At 49.5% G+C, this 17043-nt stretch overlaps 1 protein-coding gene across 1 annotated transcript in view; it reads left to right on the plus strand.

Annotated features, from left to right (window-relative positions):
* LOC134969904 (uncharacterized) overlaps positions 1–15212 on the plus strand; it is a 145452-nt gene extending 130240 nt beyond the window's left edge. Inside the window, exons 3-4 of the mRNA XM_063946079.1 lie at positions 1202–1342; positions 14360–15212. Coding sequence (XP_063802149.1) covers positions 1202–1342; positions 14360–14409 — 191 coding nt within the window. The 3' untranslated portion in view covers positions 14410–15212. The remainder of the gene's footprint in view (positions 1–1201; positions 1343–14359) is intronic.
* The last annotated feature ends 1831 nt before the right edge of the window (positions 15213–17043 follow it).

Here is a 17043-nt window from a genome sequence, read left to right on the forward strand (position 1 = left end):
ACCATGTTTCCGGAGACCTGCGCATGTGCAGTAGGCTCTGGCACAATGCTGGAGCCTACTGCGCCGTGGAGAGAGGGTACCCGCCCGGAGTCTGCACACGGGCTTCCTCTTTTCTTAAAACGCCCCTGGTTCCCAATCACTGTTCTCAAGGCACACTAACGGTCCAGGTTTTAAGTATAGCCATACTTGAGTACAGGTGACTTAATTAGTATCTCAGTTACTGTATGTTAACCATCTGTGCTTAAGCATGCATATCACTAAAACATAGACAGTTACATATTGATTTTTTATGATTGAGCTGGGACTCATATTCCGTTTCATAAATTCGGTAGTAGTTCTCTTCATTCCTGTTTTTACATTTGGGAATAGCTTTTTACTATAATATAGTGTGTTTAGCTATTTTATAGTAGTACAGGTACGAAGTATTCAGTTCAATAAGATATGGACTACAACAGATAATTATTGGGTGGTTTTATACTAGTTCCACCGTGACTAATATTGTTGTATGCATATAAGTGTATCTCTATTATGGGATCGTTTTTTCGTAGCTCCATTTCAATTCATTCAGTGTTGCTGTAGTATCAATGAGACACTATATACATAATACAGGATGCAGTCAATTTACCGACAATCAAAATCCCGACGGTCAAAATACCGACAGCAATTGACCGACGGTCAAAATCCCGACAAGGTCAAAATCCCGACATGGTCAAAAAACCGACATTTTAAATACCGACAAGGTCAAAATACCGACATGTAAAATGTTGACAGGTCAAAATGCCGACATGAGTTTTTCATGATTTTTGTCATTGGAACCGACTTGTTCATACTTTACCATCCCAGTGGACCTGGAGGGGGAATATAATAGTGTGACGAGCGCAGCATGGCGAGCGCAGCATGGGGAACGCGGTACACTTATATGGTGTCCATATCGACCAATGTCGACATACACACACAAAAATGGAAACCTCACATCGGCATTTTGACCTGTCGTCATTTTACATGTCAGTATTTTGACCTTGTCTGTATTTTAAATGTCTGTATTTTGTCCATGTCGGGATTTTGACCTTGTCGGGATTTTGACCGTCGGTCAATTGCTGTCGGGATTTCAACCGTCGGGATTTTGATACCGATCCCACGTAATACCTATGTAATACTTAATTTGTTATATTATTATGTGTATTTTCATGTTTCTATTCAGTGTACTGTGTAACCATGGTGACGGGGAGCACGTGGACAGGACGTCTTTTGATGACATCATCCACTGGGCACCGACCGTCCGGGAGTGCGGTCCCGCGACCGGAAAGCGACTGTTTGCACAGGGGGCACATCTTGTATAAAGGTAAGCTGTTTGTAATGTTCTTTTTTTGACCTGACGAAAGTGCCGGGAATAAAGGGCACTGAAACGTTGCCGTTCTCCGTGCCTGCTGTAGCTTGAGTTATTCAAGACGCCAGGGGTGCTGCACCCGCCTATATGTGTGTATATATATATATATATATATATATGTATACATATATTAGGCCTGGCCAAGTTAACGCGTTAATATCGCGTTAACGCATTAACTAAATAACAGCGACAATTATTTTAACGCTGCGCACTGGCAGCTGCCTTGGAAGGACAGAGGCTAAGCCGCGGCGCTATTCTAACTACAATGCCGTCCGTGAGTCAATCGGAGGTCACAGACCGGCAGCCAATCAGGAGCTGCCATTTGGCAGCTCCTGATTGGCTGCCGGCCCGTGACCTCCCAATTGGCTCACGGCAGGCTCTGTACTAATAATAGCGTTGCGGCTCTGTTCCTCCATGCCGTGGCTGCCTGGCGGTTCGCAGGCAGCTGTCCCTGTCCCAATCTTTGCTGCTGCCTCCCGGGTCCCCTCAAAATCATACTTGCCTACTTTTGAGAACTAGTTTCAGGGAGATTCCAGGTGGGAGCAGAATGTACCATTGAGGGGTATGTCATACTCCGCCCAAAGGGCGTATCTAGCTCTACCTATGGGCGTATTTATTGCCACTCAGGGGCGTGTCCTGCAATGGCAGATGAAAATTATACAGTAGTACTAAAAGAAGCAGCAAAAAAAAAAGGAGCACTAATATAGGTACACTATACTGTATACCGTGTACATTTGTGAGACGAGACGGAGAAATAGAAAATCTATATACACTTGTACAGGATTGATATTACACCCACAATACAGTAAACACATATTACACCCAGTACAACAACACCATAGTACATTACATTATACCCAGCCCTTCTCCCACTTATTACACCCAGTACCTAATTATATTACATTATACACACACTCATCTCCCCTACTGTATATTACAACCAGTACCAGGTCCGGCCTGAGGCCAATTATTTTGGTAAGTTAATATATACGACGCCCCTGGAGTACTTTTGTGCACGCAAAAGGCACATCCTTGAAAAAGTAAAAAGGTGTGTGGTCTCACAGAAAAGCCCAGTTGTAGTGCTCCTCACACATTATGCCCACATCAGTAGTGCTCCTTACACGTTATGCCCACATTAGTAGTGCTCCGTACACATTACGCCCACATTAGTAGTGCTCCGTACACATTACGCCCACATTAGTAGTGCTCCATACACATTACGCCCACAATAGCAGCGCTCCGTACACATGAGTATTCCATATCTTTCAGGAGTGATGGTACTAGGAGCCTGGCCTGCCAACTCGAGGGGCGCCGCTGACCGCCGCCACTGCTGCTAGCATATGCATGCAGGCTCAGGCCAGGGACTCCTTACAAACTGCCCGCCGCAGTCCAATGCCAGTGTGACTTGAACATCAGACGCCTAAGTAAAGGAGCCGTGGCTCACCCACAATCACAATGGCCCTCCTCTATGCGGCGCCCTACTCTGGTGCGTACCCAGAGTATCGATAGAACCGTCCATGTTCAGTACACATTACATTATACACAGCATACAGTACATAGTCCCCCTCCCCCAAATGACATCCAGTACTTTGCATTAAACACAGCATACACAGATCCCCTCCCCAATATTACATTATACACAGCATACAGTACATAGCCCCCGCATCACATTATACACAGCATACAGTACGTAGTCCCCCGCATCACATTATACACAGCATACAGTACGTAGCCCCCCACATCACATTATACACAGCATACAGTACGTAGCCCCCCACATCACATTATACACAGCATACATTACGTAGCCCCCCGCATCACATTATACACAGCATACAGTACGTAGTCCCCCGCATCACATTATACACAGCACACAGTACGTAGCCCCCCACATCACATTATACACAGCATACAGTACGTAGCCTCCCACATCACATTATACACAGCATACAGTACGTAGCCCTCCGCATCACATTATATACAGCATACAGTACGTAGCCCCCCACATCACATTATACACAGCATACAGTACGTAGCCCCCCACATCACATTATATACAGCATAGAGTACGTAGCCCCCCACATCACATTATACACAGCATACAGTACGTAGCCTCCCGCATCACATTATACACAGCATACAGTACGTAGCCCCCATATTACATTATATACAGTATGTAGCCCCCACATCACGTTATACACAGCATACAGTACATAGCCAGCCCCCCCCCCCCCCCCCCCCCAACCCCATATTACACTCAGGGTCGTTTCTAGACAATTTGGCTCCCAGTGCGAGATTTAAAAATGCGGCCCCCCCCCCATTGCTATAAAAAAAAATTGCGTGCCCCCCCCATATAGCTATAGAGAGAAAAAGCATGCTCGCGCCGAAGGCGCGCGCTCCCGACAAGGGTATGTGGCCTGATTAAAATGGGCGTGGTCTCATTAAAGTGGGCGTGGGCTCGTCTGATATCATCACGCCCACCACAGGGGAAAAAAAATAAAAATAAAAAAGTCCCCATTTTACACATTACAGCAGGCAAGTGTCCCCATTTTACACAGCGCGGCAGGCAGGTGTCCCCATTTTACAAAGTGCGGCAGGCAGGTATCCCCATTTTACACAGTACAGTAGGCAGATATTCCCATTTTACAAAGTGCGGCAGGCAGATATCCCCATTTTACACAGTACGCAGGCAGATATCCCCATTTTACACAGTACGGCAGGCAGATATCCCCATTTTACACAGCGCGGCAGGCACGTACCCCCATTTTACACAGCGCGGCAGGCACGTGCCCCCATTTTACACAACACGGCAGGCAGGTGTCCCCATTTTACAAAGTGCGGCAGGCAGGTATCCCCATTTTACACAGTGCGGCAGGCAGGTATCCCCATTTTACACAGTGCGGAAGGCAGGTATCCCCATTTTACACAGTACGCAGGCAGGTGCCCCCATTTTACACAGTGCGGCAGGCAGGTATCCCCATTTTGCACAGTACGGCAGGCAGATATCCCCATTTTACACAGTACGCAGGCAGGTGTCCCCATTTAACAAAGTGCGGCAGGCAGATGTCCCCATTTAACAAAGTGCGGCAGGCAGGTGTTCCCATTTTACACAGTGCGGCAGGCAGGTGTCCCCAATTTACACAGTGCGGCAGGCAGGTATCCCCATTTTACAAAGTGCGGCAGGCAGGTATCCCCATTTTACACAGTACAGTAGGCAGATATTCCCATTTTACAAAGTGCGGCAGGCAGATATCCCCATTTTACACAGTACGCAGGCAGATATCCCCATTTTACACAGTACGGCAGGCAGATATCCCCATTTTACACAGCGCGGCAGGCACGTACCCCCATTTTACACAGCGCGGCAGGCACGTGCCCCCATTTTACACAACACGGCAGGCAGGTGTCCCCATTTTACAAAGTGCGGCAGGCAGGTATCCCCATTTTACACAGTGCGGCAGGCAGGTATCCCCATTTTACACAGTGCGGAAGGCAGGTATCCCCATTTTACACAGTACGCAGGCAGGTGCCCCCATTTTACACAGTGCGGCAGGCAGGTATCCCCATTTTGCACAGTACGGCAGGCAGATATCCCCATTTTACACAGTACGCAGGCAGGTGTCCCCATTTAACAAAGTGCGGCAGGCAGATGTCCCCATTTAACAAAGTGCGGCAGGCAGGTGTTCCCATTTTACACAGTGCGGCAGGCAGGTGTCCCCAATTTACACAGTGCGGCAGGCAGGTATCCCCATTTTACACAGTGCGGCAGGCAGGTGTCAAGTGAGGGGGGAAGGAAGGGGGAGAGAGAGAGATAGAGATAATACTTACATCTTCCCGCTCTTCGGGTCCGGCCGCCTCACGTCCCTCGCGCCGGCCGCCTCCTCCTTCCAGGCTTATCTCCTCTCCTCCCTCTCCCCGAGTGCTCCTGCTCGGGGGGCGGGGCTTCGCGGAATGACGCGTTTGCGTCGTGACGTCACGACGCAAACGCGTCATTCCGTGAAACTCCGCCCCCCGAGCAGGAGCGCTCGGGAAGAGGGAGGAGAGCAGATAAAGACACACAAAGTGCCGCGGCGGGCGCCCCGTGCGGTTGCACGGCTCGCCCGCCGCTAGAAACGGCACTGATTACACTTACACCCAGTACATTACATTAAACACAGCAGACACATATCTCCTCCCCCACATCACATTATTCATAGTATATATAGTACACAGACACCCCCCCATGTTACACCCAGTACCACACCAATGTGAATTATACACAGGTCTCTTCCTCCTCCTCCCTCCCCCCCAAATTGGACCCATTACTAGATTACAGAGTACATCAGATTATATTACACACAGCCTACATTCCCCCAAGATAACCCCAGCACCCACCTGGTTACCTTGATCCTTCCTGTAAAGGCTGACCCGGGACAGTGTGGGAGGCAGCATAGTGCAGAGACCCCCAGTGAGAGGCGAGGAGCAGGAAGAGGAAGCTGTTGCTGCTGCTGCTGCTGCTGCTGCTGCTGGGCTGATCCTCACACAGACGCTGCAGCCCTGACAGTGGTGGGAGGGCCAGCCACGGAGAAGCAGAGGCCTGCTGCAGTGTCGGCCGCTGCTACACACAACCCTGCGGTGGCCAGCTAGGTATGAAGTCTCCTGTGCTGGCCCCGCCCCCCGGCCGCTCCGGACTCGCGCATGAGCGGTCCACATTTTCAGTCAGGGCCTATAAAAACCGGGAGGGCTATCAAAGATTCCGGGGCAGCGGGAGGCTCATCTAAAAATCGGAAGCCTCCCGCTGAATGCAGGAGGGTAGGCAAGCCTGCTCAAAATGTAAGTTTTGTAGAATGCAGGGGGGAGGAATGGGGCAGCGTTTGTGTGGGGAGGGGGGCCCTGCCTCATTTGTCAGTCCCGGGCCCCTTCATTTCTGATGGCAGCCCTGGCGGAGGGTGATTGTGGCGATCACCCCCACCCTCCACCCTAGCACTGTGCAGTTGTAATCAGCTCTCTTCGTCCTCCCAGCTGTTGGTGCATACAGTAGTTAGCTGCGGGCAGCCATGGAGACCCTGACGGCGCCGGTGCCATTTCAAGTGTATTGCTGGCCGCCAGCGAGCCAATCGGAACTCGAGGACTGGCAGCCAATCAGGAGCGCAATACACTACTTTTGAATTCATTATTGAAACTTGGGCATAACAATGCGATTAATCGCGATTAATCTGAGAAAATCATGCGATTAATCGCGATTAGAAATTTTAATCGTTGCCCACCACTAATATATATGTGGGGGGGGGGGGGGGGTGTGTGTGTGTGTGTGTGTGTGTATATATATGATATATATATATATATATATATATATATATATATAGTGTGTGTGTGTATATATATATATATATATATGATATATTATATTTCTCTACAACCGCCCTCTGATTTAAAAGTGGGGGGATCATGGGGGCTTGAGGGGCCCCCAGAGATAGTGTACCGGGCCCCAAAATTTCTGTTGCCAGCACTGTCAATACTAGGTACTTTTACCGCTCCCCCGGCTCCTGCACTTGCTCCAATGTTCCGTTGATGACTACATTTGGAAACCCCCTTTAGGAATCCTGCGTTTGCCCCTGCCATAGCACACTAAAGAAACATGATGTCTTCCAAAACTTTTTCGCAATATACTGCCACCCAGTGCTCCGGACGCTGCCAAACAACAAACTTACAATCAGGGGCGCCAACAAGAGGGGGGAGCAGACACTAATTAACCAGTCTTGGGCTTGTATAAGGGGCCCGGCAGGTCCCCAGGCCAGCTGTGCAGGGGGAAAAATGCTCCACTCCTGGGGGAAGGGGGGGGGGCATGGCTACATAGCTGTGCACCCATCACCAAGCCCATCCAAAACCCTGACACACCCAAACCAATGCCCCTCTGGCCAGACCATGTTGAGTCCTGCCTATGAGCAAGAAAACCACTGCTGGTCGACATGCATTAGGACGACATGGAAAAGGTCATCACATGAAATCGTCGATATGAGCTGTTAAAAAAATTCAGTTTTCAAACTTTTTCTTACTTTACAATCCACGTAGACTATGATTGGGAATAGTAACTTGTGTAGTGATAGCCGAGCGAGGCACCGTGCCCGAAGCGTGGTGAGCGAAGTGAGCCGTGCGAGGGGAGATGGTGTACTAATTGGGGTTCCTTCACAAAGAAAACGACACAAAGAAAATATCCAAAAACTCATGCCGACCTTTTTCCATGTCGACCTATTCCAGGTGTTAACCTAGTCACTGTTGACCAATAGTGGTCGACCTAATGACTGTCAACCTAATTTGAGTCAACCCAATGATCCACACCCATTTTTTATTATTTCAGTTTGCTGTATCCACAGTGCCGGTGCCACCATTAGGCAGCTGCCTAGGGACGCCGGCCATTAGAGGGCGCCGCACGCAGTCAGTAAATGAGTAGTGAGGTTACATTGTGCTATGGCTGTATGGTCTAGCGGCGGCCACAGCACTGGTCTAGCCAGCCGCAGCCACCGCTGTCCGTCACTGTGACTGTGTGCTTCCATCGGCAATGCTCACTGGTCTTTCTCCCCGCAGCGTCTGCCCTGGGCCCGGATGTCTGTCAGCACTGATGTGTGTTTGCCCCCTGTGTGTCCCGCTGGCGTTTGCCCAGCCAGGGGGATTTCCACGAGCAGCTGCCGCTACCTGCCTGGAACATGCTGCTGGGGTTCTCTCCCCGCCGCTCAGTGCTCGGATCTCCGCAGGCACGGCTGCCCATGCACCACCGCAAACCGCACGTGTACTGGTAACTGATAGCCACAGACGAGTGACCCGTTGTCAGCTGCATTAGGGGGGTGTCCTTCCAGCACTTTCCGATCTGTGCTGTGAGATGCGGGTAACTGGCCATTCTCAGATGGAAATTGTATCTGTCCCACCTCATATCACACTGCAGCTGGCTGTGGAACTAGAAGTCCCAGCACATTTTGGCTATATATACCCCCAGTTCCATATATATCTATATATTCCCCCAGCTCCATGCACACACTTTATCTATCTATCTATCTATCTATCTATCTATCTATCTATCTATCTATCTATCTATCTATCTATCTATCTTGTTATGTCCTGCAATGTACACACGTCAGCCTGTCTGGCAGGGCTGGCTCTACCACTACGTGGGTGCCTAGGGGTGCCGGTCCCTGGTGGGCGCCACTGAATTCATCTAGCAAAACACTGAAGGATGTCACTGTATCATATTTGCCTACCCTCCTGGAATGGCCGGAAGGCTCCTGAAACTCGTGTGCCGCTCCCGGCCCAACGGAACGGTGAGCAAGTCTTTTGCACTTTGGTAAGTAACCCATAGGGGTTTCTGCGGGACCACAGACAGTACAGAACTTACAGCATGAAGGGTAGTGTGCACTTGTAAACAGCATCAGGGACGTGCAGTCAGGGGAGGCAGGGGAGGCAGTGCCTCCCTGTCATAATGATTGAAATAATAAAAAGAAGATATTTATCACAGAGTCTGTGATAAATATCTTCTTTTATTATTGGAATCATTTTTCCCCTATTACTGTGGCTGCATGTTAGGGTGGGAGGCAGCGGGAGAGGTGCCTCCCGCTGCTAACATTAAAGTCCGGGCAGCGGGGGGCGGGCAGGGGGCGGGGTGCAGCAATGGGCTGTGAAAGCCCATTGAAAAAGAATGGAGAAGCGGCACCACTACAGGTGCCTCAATGACAGGGGCGTGCATTCAGTCCCGATGAATGCACGCCCCTGTCACTGCCCAAGATGTGATTGGCCCAGCGGATCCAGTGCTGGATCCGCTGTCCAATCACTAGCGATCCCCCTTCCCGGCTGCAGCAGGCGCCGTGGGCTGTGTGGGCGCCCGCTGCAGCCAGCGCCGCTGACTGACACCAGAGGTCATAATTGACCCCTGGTGTCTGAGCGGCGCTACTAAGGGAGAGATGTCATGAGTCATGACGTCTCTCCCATAGTAGTGAGGAGCCGGCAGCCAGAGACGGAGGACAGCGCTGCAGGATCGGTAAGTATTGTGTGTGTGTGTGTGTGTGTGTGTGAATTCTTTTTTTTCATGTGTTTGTGTTGGGGGCACAACTACAAGGGGCACAGCAAGTGGGGGCACCACTACAAGGGGCACAGCAAGTGGGGGCACAACTACCAGGGGCACAGCAAGTGGGGGCACCACTACAAGGGGCACAGCAAGTGGGGGCACAACTACAAGGGGCACAGCAAGTGGAGGCACCACTACAAGGGGCACCACTACAAGGGGCACAGCAACTGGGGGCACCACTACAAGTGGCACAACTACAAGGGGCACAGCAACTGGGGGCACCACTACAAGGGGCACAGCAAGTGGGGGCACCACTACAAGGGGCACAGCAAGTGGGGGCACCACTACAAGGGGCACAGCAACTGGGGGCACCACTACAAGGGGCACAGCAATGGGGCACCACTACAAGGGGCACAGCAACTGGGGGCACAACTACAAGGGGCACAGCAACTGGGGGCACAACTACAAGGGGCACAGCAACTGGGGTCACAGCTACAAGGGGCACAGCTACAGGGGGCACAGCGACTGGGGGCGCAGCTACAAGGGGCACAATTACAGGGGTCACAACTACTGGGGGCACAGCCACAAGGGGCACAGCTACTGGGGGCACAGTTACAGGGGTCACAACTACTGGGGGCACAGCCACAAGGGGTACGCTACTGGGGGCACAATTACAGGGGTTACAACTACTGGGGGCACAACTACTGGGGGCACAGCCACAAGGGGTACACTACTGGGGGCACAATTACAGGGGTTACAACTACTGGGGGCACAGCTACTGGGGCCAAAGCTACAGGGGGCACAGCTACTGGGGGCGCAGCTACAAGGGGCACAATTACAGGGGTCACAACTACTGGGGGCACAGCCACAAGGGGCACAGCTACTGGGGGCACAGTTACAGGGGTCACAACTACTTGGGGCACAGCTACTGGGGGCACAGCTACAAGGGGCAAAGCTACAGGGGGCACAGCGACTGGGGGCACTGCGACAGGGGGCACAACTATTCGGGGCACAGCTATTGGGGGCACAGCTACAAGGGGCACAGCTACAAGGGTCACAACTACTCGGGGCACTGCTACTGGGGGCACAGCTACTGGGCTCACAACTATTGGGGGCGCCTGCTCCATCCTCCCAGCCAGCAGCAGCACTCTCCCGTCTGTGCTAACGTCCTTCCGCGTCAGCGAGTGCATAATGGGGGTAATTCCAAGTTGATCGCAGCAGGAAAATTTTTAGCAGTTGGGCAAAACCATGTGCACTGCAGGTGTGGCAGATATAACATGTGCAGAGAGAGTTAGATTTGGGTGGGTTATTTTGTTTCTGTGCAGGGAAATACTGGCTGCTTTATTTTTACACTGCAATTTAGATTGCAGATTGAACACACCACACCCAAATCTAACTCTCTCTGCACATGTTATATCTGCCTCCCCTGCAGTGCACATGGTTTTGCCCAACTGCTAAAAAATTTCCTGCTGCGATCAACTTGGAATTACCCCCAATATTCATTAATTTCTCTCTATTTCTCTCTCTCTCTCTCTCTCTCTCCTCTTGTGGATTACTTCATTTGTAAGTATAATTTTAATTTTTACAGGTACCGGCCCTATTGGATTCTACTGGACAAGTGGACGTGAATCTCAGCGTTGGATGTAGGTAAGTATGTGTGAGTGTGTAAGTGTGTTTTAATAAATTTTTACTTTCACGGTGTGTGTGTTGTGTTTTTATTTGGGTATTTTTTGTTGTTGTAGAACTACAGGTACCAGCGGGCCCATTATTTCCCCACATGCTGGTACTTGAGGTTCTCCAAGTACCAGCAAGCGGGGGAGGCTTGCTGGGCCTTGTAGTTCCACAACAAAAAACAATATTCTTTTTTTTACACACTTATGGCTATCAGCCCGGCACCTCGGGCTTCACCCCTAGCCCTTGGGTGCCTGGAGGGGGGGGACGACCCCTTGATTTAAGGGGTCCCCACTCCTCCAGGGAACCCCGGCCAGGGTGACTAGTTGGGGGGGGGGGTAATGCCACGGCCGCAGGGACCTACATAAATGTGTCCCCCGGCTGTGGCATTATGTCCCTGGCTAGTGGAGCCCGGTGCTGGTTTTAAAAATACGGGGGACCCCTACATCTTTTTGTCCCCCGTATTTTTGGAACCAGGACTGGTCTAAGAGCCCGGTGCTGGTTGTCTAAATACAGGGAACCCCTGTCCAATTTTTTCCCAGTATTTAAACAACCAGGACCGGCTCAAGGAGCCCGAGGCTGGTTATACTTAGGAAGGGGGACCTCACGCATTTTTTTTTTATTTTTTAACCCATTCAGACCCTTCTCCATTAAGTTAATAGAAGCCCTGGACAACAACATTGCATTTATGTCCTCCTCCCACTCCCTTCCCAGTCCCAAACACTAATTTTAATTTTTTTTCTATAAAAATGTACAATATATCACAAGTATGATGAGCAGGCAGGCAGCGGGCATTGGCGGCATCGGATTGAGATGCAAATTAGTGGCGGAGGGCTGGGTCAGTTGATGGTGGGCAAGTTTGTAAGCCATTGGCGGTGGCAGCAGGCATCGGCTCAGGGGCAGTAGCGGGCATTGGCTCGGCGGCGGTAGGGGTCATCGGCAGAATCCGGAGGACATTATGGCTGTAGTGCCTCACCAGCCTCTGACCTCACCGCACGCCACTGAACAGCATAATAGGGAAAACACAGGCACTGGAGCACAATACAGTATATATGGAGGAGAATGGGGGGGGGGGGGGTTTGTCAGAAGTGAATTTACAGATAGAGGATGGAACACAATAAGGCTCATACAATTATATGTATCATAGTTGCCTACTCTCCCTCATTCTGCAGGAGACTCCCTGAAATAGCAGCAATCTCCCTGACTCCCTGAATAAAGCAGCAATCTCCCTGATTGTACCTTACCCCCATTACGTAGCTGTTATATTCTTGGGGGGGGGGGAGAAAGAAATCAGAGATACATACATTCAAATAGGAACATCAGCGCCATTTCCCTGCATTGGTTATAAGACACAATGGGAGTCATTCCGAGTTGATCGTGGCTGTGCTAAATTTAGCACAGCTACGATCATTCACACTGATATGCAGGGGACGCCCAGCACAGGGCTAGTCCGCCCCACATGTCAGTTCCCCCCTGCTCCCCCCCTTGCATTTCAAGAGTATCTCCCGACCAGCGCAGCTTTAGCGTGCTGGCCGGGAGCTACTCATTGCTCCCCGGCCCGCATCGGCTGCGTGTGACGTCACGCCGCCGCCGCGGCCCACCCCCACCAATGGTCCGGCCACGCCTGCGTTGGCCGGACCGCGCCCCCTAAATGGCGACTTAACGTCGCCATCCAGCCCCCTCCCGCCCAGCGACCGCCTCTGTCTCAGAGGCGATCGCTAGGCAACGACGGCTGCCATGCGCAGTTCCGACCCGATCGCTGCGCTGCGACAAACTGCAGTGAGCCATCGGGTCGGAATGTCCCCCATTGATCCCTATGGTTACATGCATTTTATATAAGGTATCTTGTGGCCCCTTACAGTATATGGAAGCTTTTGTAAAACACAATACATGAAAGAATGGTGCAAAATATCAGTGTCGTTTCTTCAACAAGTAGATCTTACTAACTTTGGGGATCATTTACATTTGGATATAAGTCATTTTCATGACACGCCTCTCTGATGTAGCAGTACACGTCCGTACTGATAGGTGTTACTTTCACAATCTCCCTGACATGCATTTCCAAAAGTAGGCAAGTATGATATGTATGTGTGTATATGTATGTATTTATGTATGTATATACAAACAATTAACTCTCCTAATCAGACCCTATATTTAATATTTCTTAACAGTTTATTATATAGTGCAGCAAACTCCGTTGAGCTTTACATATATATTACCAATGCGGAGGGTATCGCCAGCTTTTTATGGCGATACCCTATAGAAGTCTACGGGCGACTCACGTCATCCCCCCTCACTTGCATGCTGTCAGCCTCCCGGCGTGCTGTCCGGTCCTCCAACCTCCCCCTTAACATAGCCAGCTGTCTTTCCAGCTGCAGGCAGGAGGAGGCGGAACCCTGGACTGGCACAGACGTCACCTCCCGCGGCTCTCACAGGTATCGCAGGGGGCCTCTGTCATCGCATTGCGATAGTAGCCGCATATGTTGTTACATATGTGATTAGCATCGCTGCGATGACCGGCCATGTATATTAGTACATCCCACCCCTTGAGTGTTGTCCCTTTTCTCTGTATATGTATAATGATGCAATTCACCGCAGCCCACCTAGTGGCCACCTGCATCTCCCCTCCGAGAGATGGTGGCAGCGGTGGAGATTGCAGATTAGGAGGAGCTCGGCTAAAGCTTTGCCTAGGGTGCAGAGAGACCTTGCCCCGACCCTGCTGCCTGGGGGTCCCCACAAAATGTCACGCATAGTTATTAAAATATTTAAGACGTTTTGCCTAAGGTGTAGAAAACCCTTGCACCAGCCCTATGTCTCCGTTATGCAATGATTTCATCCTTTTTTTTTTAAACCAGAAACAGTCACTGTTTTATAAATAGCCCTCTAGATACAGCGTGACTGACACATATATAGCATAACCTGAGCATTTTTTGCATATTTTATATTACGATTCTTCTTCTTGCATGAGATTGTCTAGCAAAAGCGGTGTGACTGGAAACAGAAGAACGTTCAGTATTTGCCGGGAAGTCTTGTGATTATTTTTAGTTGGCTGGACGGGAGCCAAAGCGATGATACCTGTACCTGACATACAGGATGCAGAGGATATCCTTTGAGGTCAGGTTAACCCTTCACATCCCCTGCGTTTAAAGTTACTTTTGGTGTGAAATAGTACGGGAGAGACAATACGTTCCTTGCTCACAGTTAGGGCCGTATCTCTATTCTTTTCATCACTTTCACTGGGTTTTGCTTTGTTTTTGACTGTTCCTCAGGTGCGCACAACCTGGCCAGCAGTGAAGGTGTGAACCGAGAGGTTTGCTAACGTAAACAGTCTCTACAGTATTCCTTTCCCCATACTGCGTTTGTTGAAAGACATTGTGTCATTTTCCCATGGGAAGGCAGAGTAACAACACCGCTCACCTTCATGTCTAACTCTTCTTGAAGCCAAAGAGTAAACATTGAGAACATGAGAGGTTTTGAAAGGAAGAGAAAGGAGAAGAAGAAGACGAAAGGGAAAAAACGACACAAGAAGAGAATGACATTACATAACCAGCATAATTACTTTGATGGGAGTTTCTCTGAAATCTTGACATTACCAGAGGAATTGGAGAAAGTTAGATGTGGCCCAGTGCATTGTTTCTGCAAGGTGTCATCACTGTAGCATTGTTCCATCTATTGATCTTGGTTCTGTGGCAACCACTTTCAACAGAAATGAAAACATATTACTCAATAGGGTTCAGTCTCTATAATAACTTTGCCACTAATCAGTCATTGACATTAAAGGGAAGCCGTCCAGTTAATACAGCTCACCACATTCCCAAAACCACCCACGTACACATTCCTCTCTGCATAAATAATAGGTGGGCACCCTTTGGCGCTCCAGCCGTTGCTGCCGGTGTTGTGCCAATTTTCTCTCTAGCTGTCATAGCATGAACAGTGGGGAACAGTAATCTGTAGCAGCTCAATGATGAGTCCTCTCGGATGTTTCTCCATGAAATTCAGTGACATTCAATAATGTGTGTGTGTGTGAGCATTATTTATAGGAGAACATTCCTCTATGCATCTGCTCCTCGCCTTGAGTTGAGAATGCGGAGCAGTCAGTGGCGTACAATATCTATCTATGGGTGCATGGTGTGCGGTGCACACAGAATAATGTACTGCACAACCATTCACCACTGTAGCCACCTGTTTGGCCCCACTCCATACACTCATCTGGTGGCATCATCTTTCCGGTGATACATTCGGAAAGATATCGCCGAACAGGAGTGGCAAAGACTATGGTACCGTGCCAGTTTTTGCTCTTCTGCGCATTTGCCATATTTCTCAATATGGGGTCTATTTACTAAGCCTTGGAGAGAGATAAAGTGGACGTAAATAAAGTACCAGCCAACCAGCTCCTAACTGTCACTTTTCAAACAGAGCCAACATGATAGGAGCTGATTGGCTGGCACTCTATCTCTCTCTGAGGCTTAGTAAATAGACCTCTATATCATAAGGAAGATGGCACAGCCAAGATCAGGTATGGGGTGTCCAGCGGCACATGCTTTAGCGCCCCCAGTACTTAGGACACTTCCGGGAGCAGTCAGATCTCTTAAGACATCAACACCTTGTCATAGCCAACAAATTAAATTTACAGAGGCATTTTGCTGTTTGGGGGCGGGGTTATCAGCTAAATATACCCATTCAATGCATTATAGGTGCCGGTGCAGGGTGCAGCACAAAGCACTGGTAATTCCTTCCGCATTGTGTGCATGGGACTAAGGCCCTCATGCAGGTTGGATCGCAAAACTTGCTAAAAAGCAGTTGCTGCGATCAAATAGTTGCCGACCAGAAAAAAAGGCCAGTGCAGAAATTGCAAATGCATGGCAATGTGTGATCGCATAACCATCCGCAAATACCGGAACATTGAAGAGTTTTTCCATCTGCGCCAGGCAAGGTCGTCCACAATTCTGCATAAGCAAGAGGCTGGAAGTGGTCACGTTGACGTCATAGACCCACCATAAAAACGCCTTGCCACTCCTGCATTTTTACAAACACACCTACAAAACACCATATTTCCTCCACTAAACACTAGCTTCCTGTCAATCAAAATGCGATTGCGTTGAAGCTCAATGCATTCACAGAAATAATCGCAAACCGCAGGTGCACAATGCATTGTGAACGCTGTGCATACGCAGTTGTTCGATAATCGGCCGGATTGCGTTTTGTGAATTTTGCGATCCGTGCTGGATAGGGTCCTAAATGCGCATATTTGCCTGAATGCAAAGGTCTATATAGCTGGATTGCCCCTGTTTGCACGCTTGGTTTCACAGCACCAGTCCTATCCGTGGTGCTGAAAATCAGTCTGCATGTGCTATGCGCATAAGATGTAGAATGTAAAGAATAATATGGTACGCTACACCTCCCGGAGCATCTCAGTCTGGAATCCGCACGATATGGCATATGGGCGCCAGGTGATATCTGTACGTGCAAGTGCCACTGGACATGCAACGCAGTTGTGTACGATTCTCCGTCACCTGTAATTGCGTATGGTCGGCAACTACATACTGACTTGCGTCCTTTTCTTATTCCTATTTGCCCTAACTAATTAACTAATTAATTAAGAGCAATTAAGAGCACTAATTACTAATTAAGAGCAAAAACAAAAAAAGTCAAAAAGTAATAAAACTGACAATTGTTAAGAATAACTCAATAAAGGACGCAGATGCATATTATCATGGACGGATTTGGTAAATTTGCGACTGAGAAGAGAAAACCAAATGCAGGGAGAGTTTGTAGCAGCCCCTGAATGCAGAACTACTGCAAGAGCTGAATTAATTCCAAAGATACATAAAGTCACACATGTGTGGCTGGCTGAGGTTTGCTTACCAACATTAAACATCCTGTACAGGTGAACCGGTTATTAGTGACAGAAGAAAGGCACACAAAGCATTCATGGGAGATGACACTAATTGTT

This window comes from Pseudophryne corroboree, chromosome 11 (genome assembly GCF_028390025.1).
Source record: "Pseudophryne corroboree isolate aPseCor3 chromosome 11, aPseCor3.hap2, whole genome shotgun sequence".
NCBI lineage: Eukaryota > Metazoa > Chordata > Amphibia > Anura > Myobatrachidae > Pseudophryne > Pseudophryne corroboree.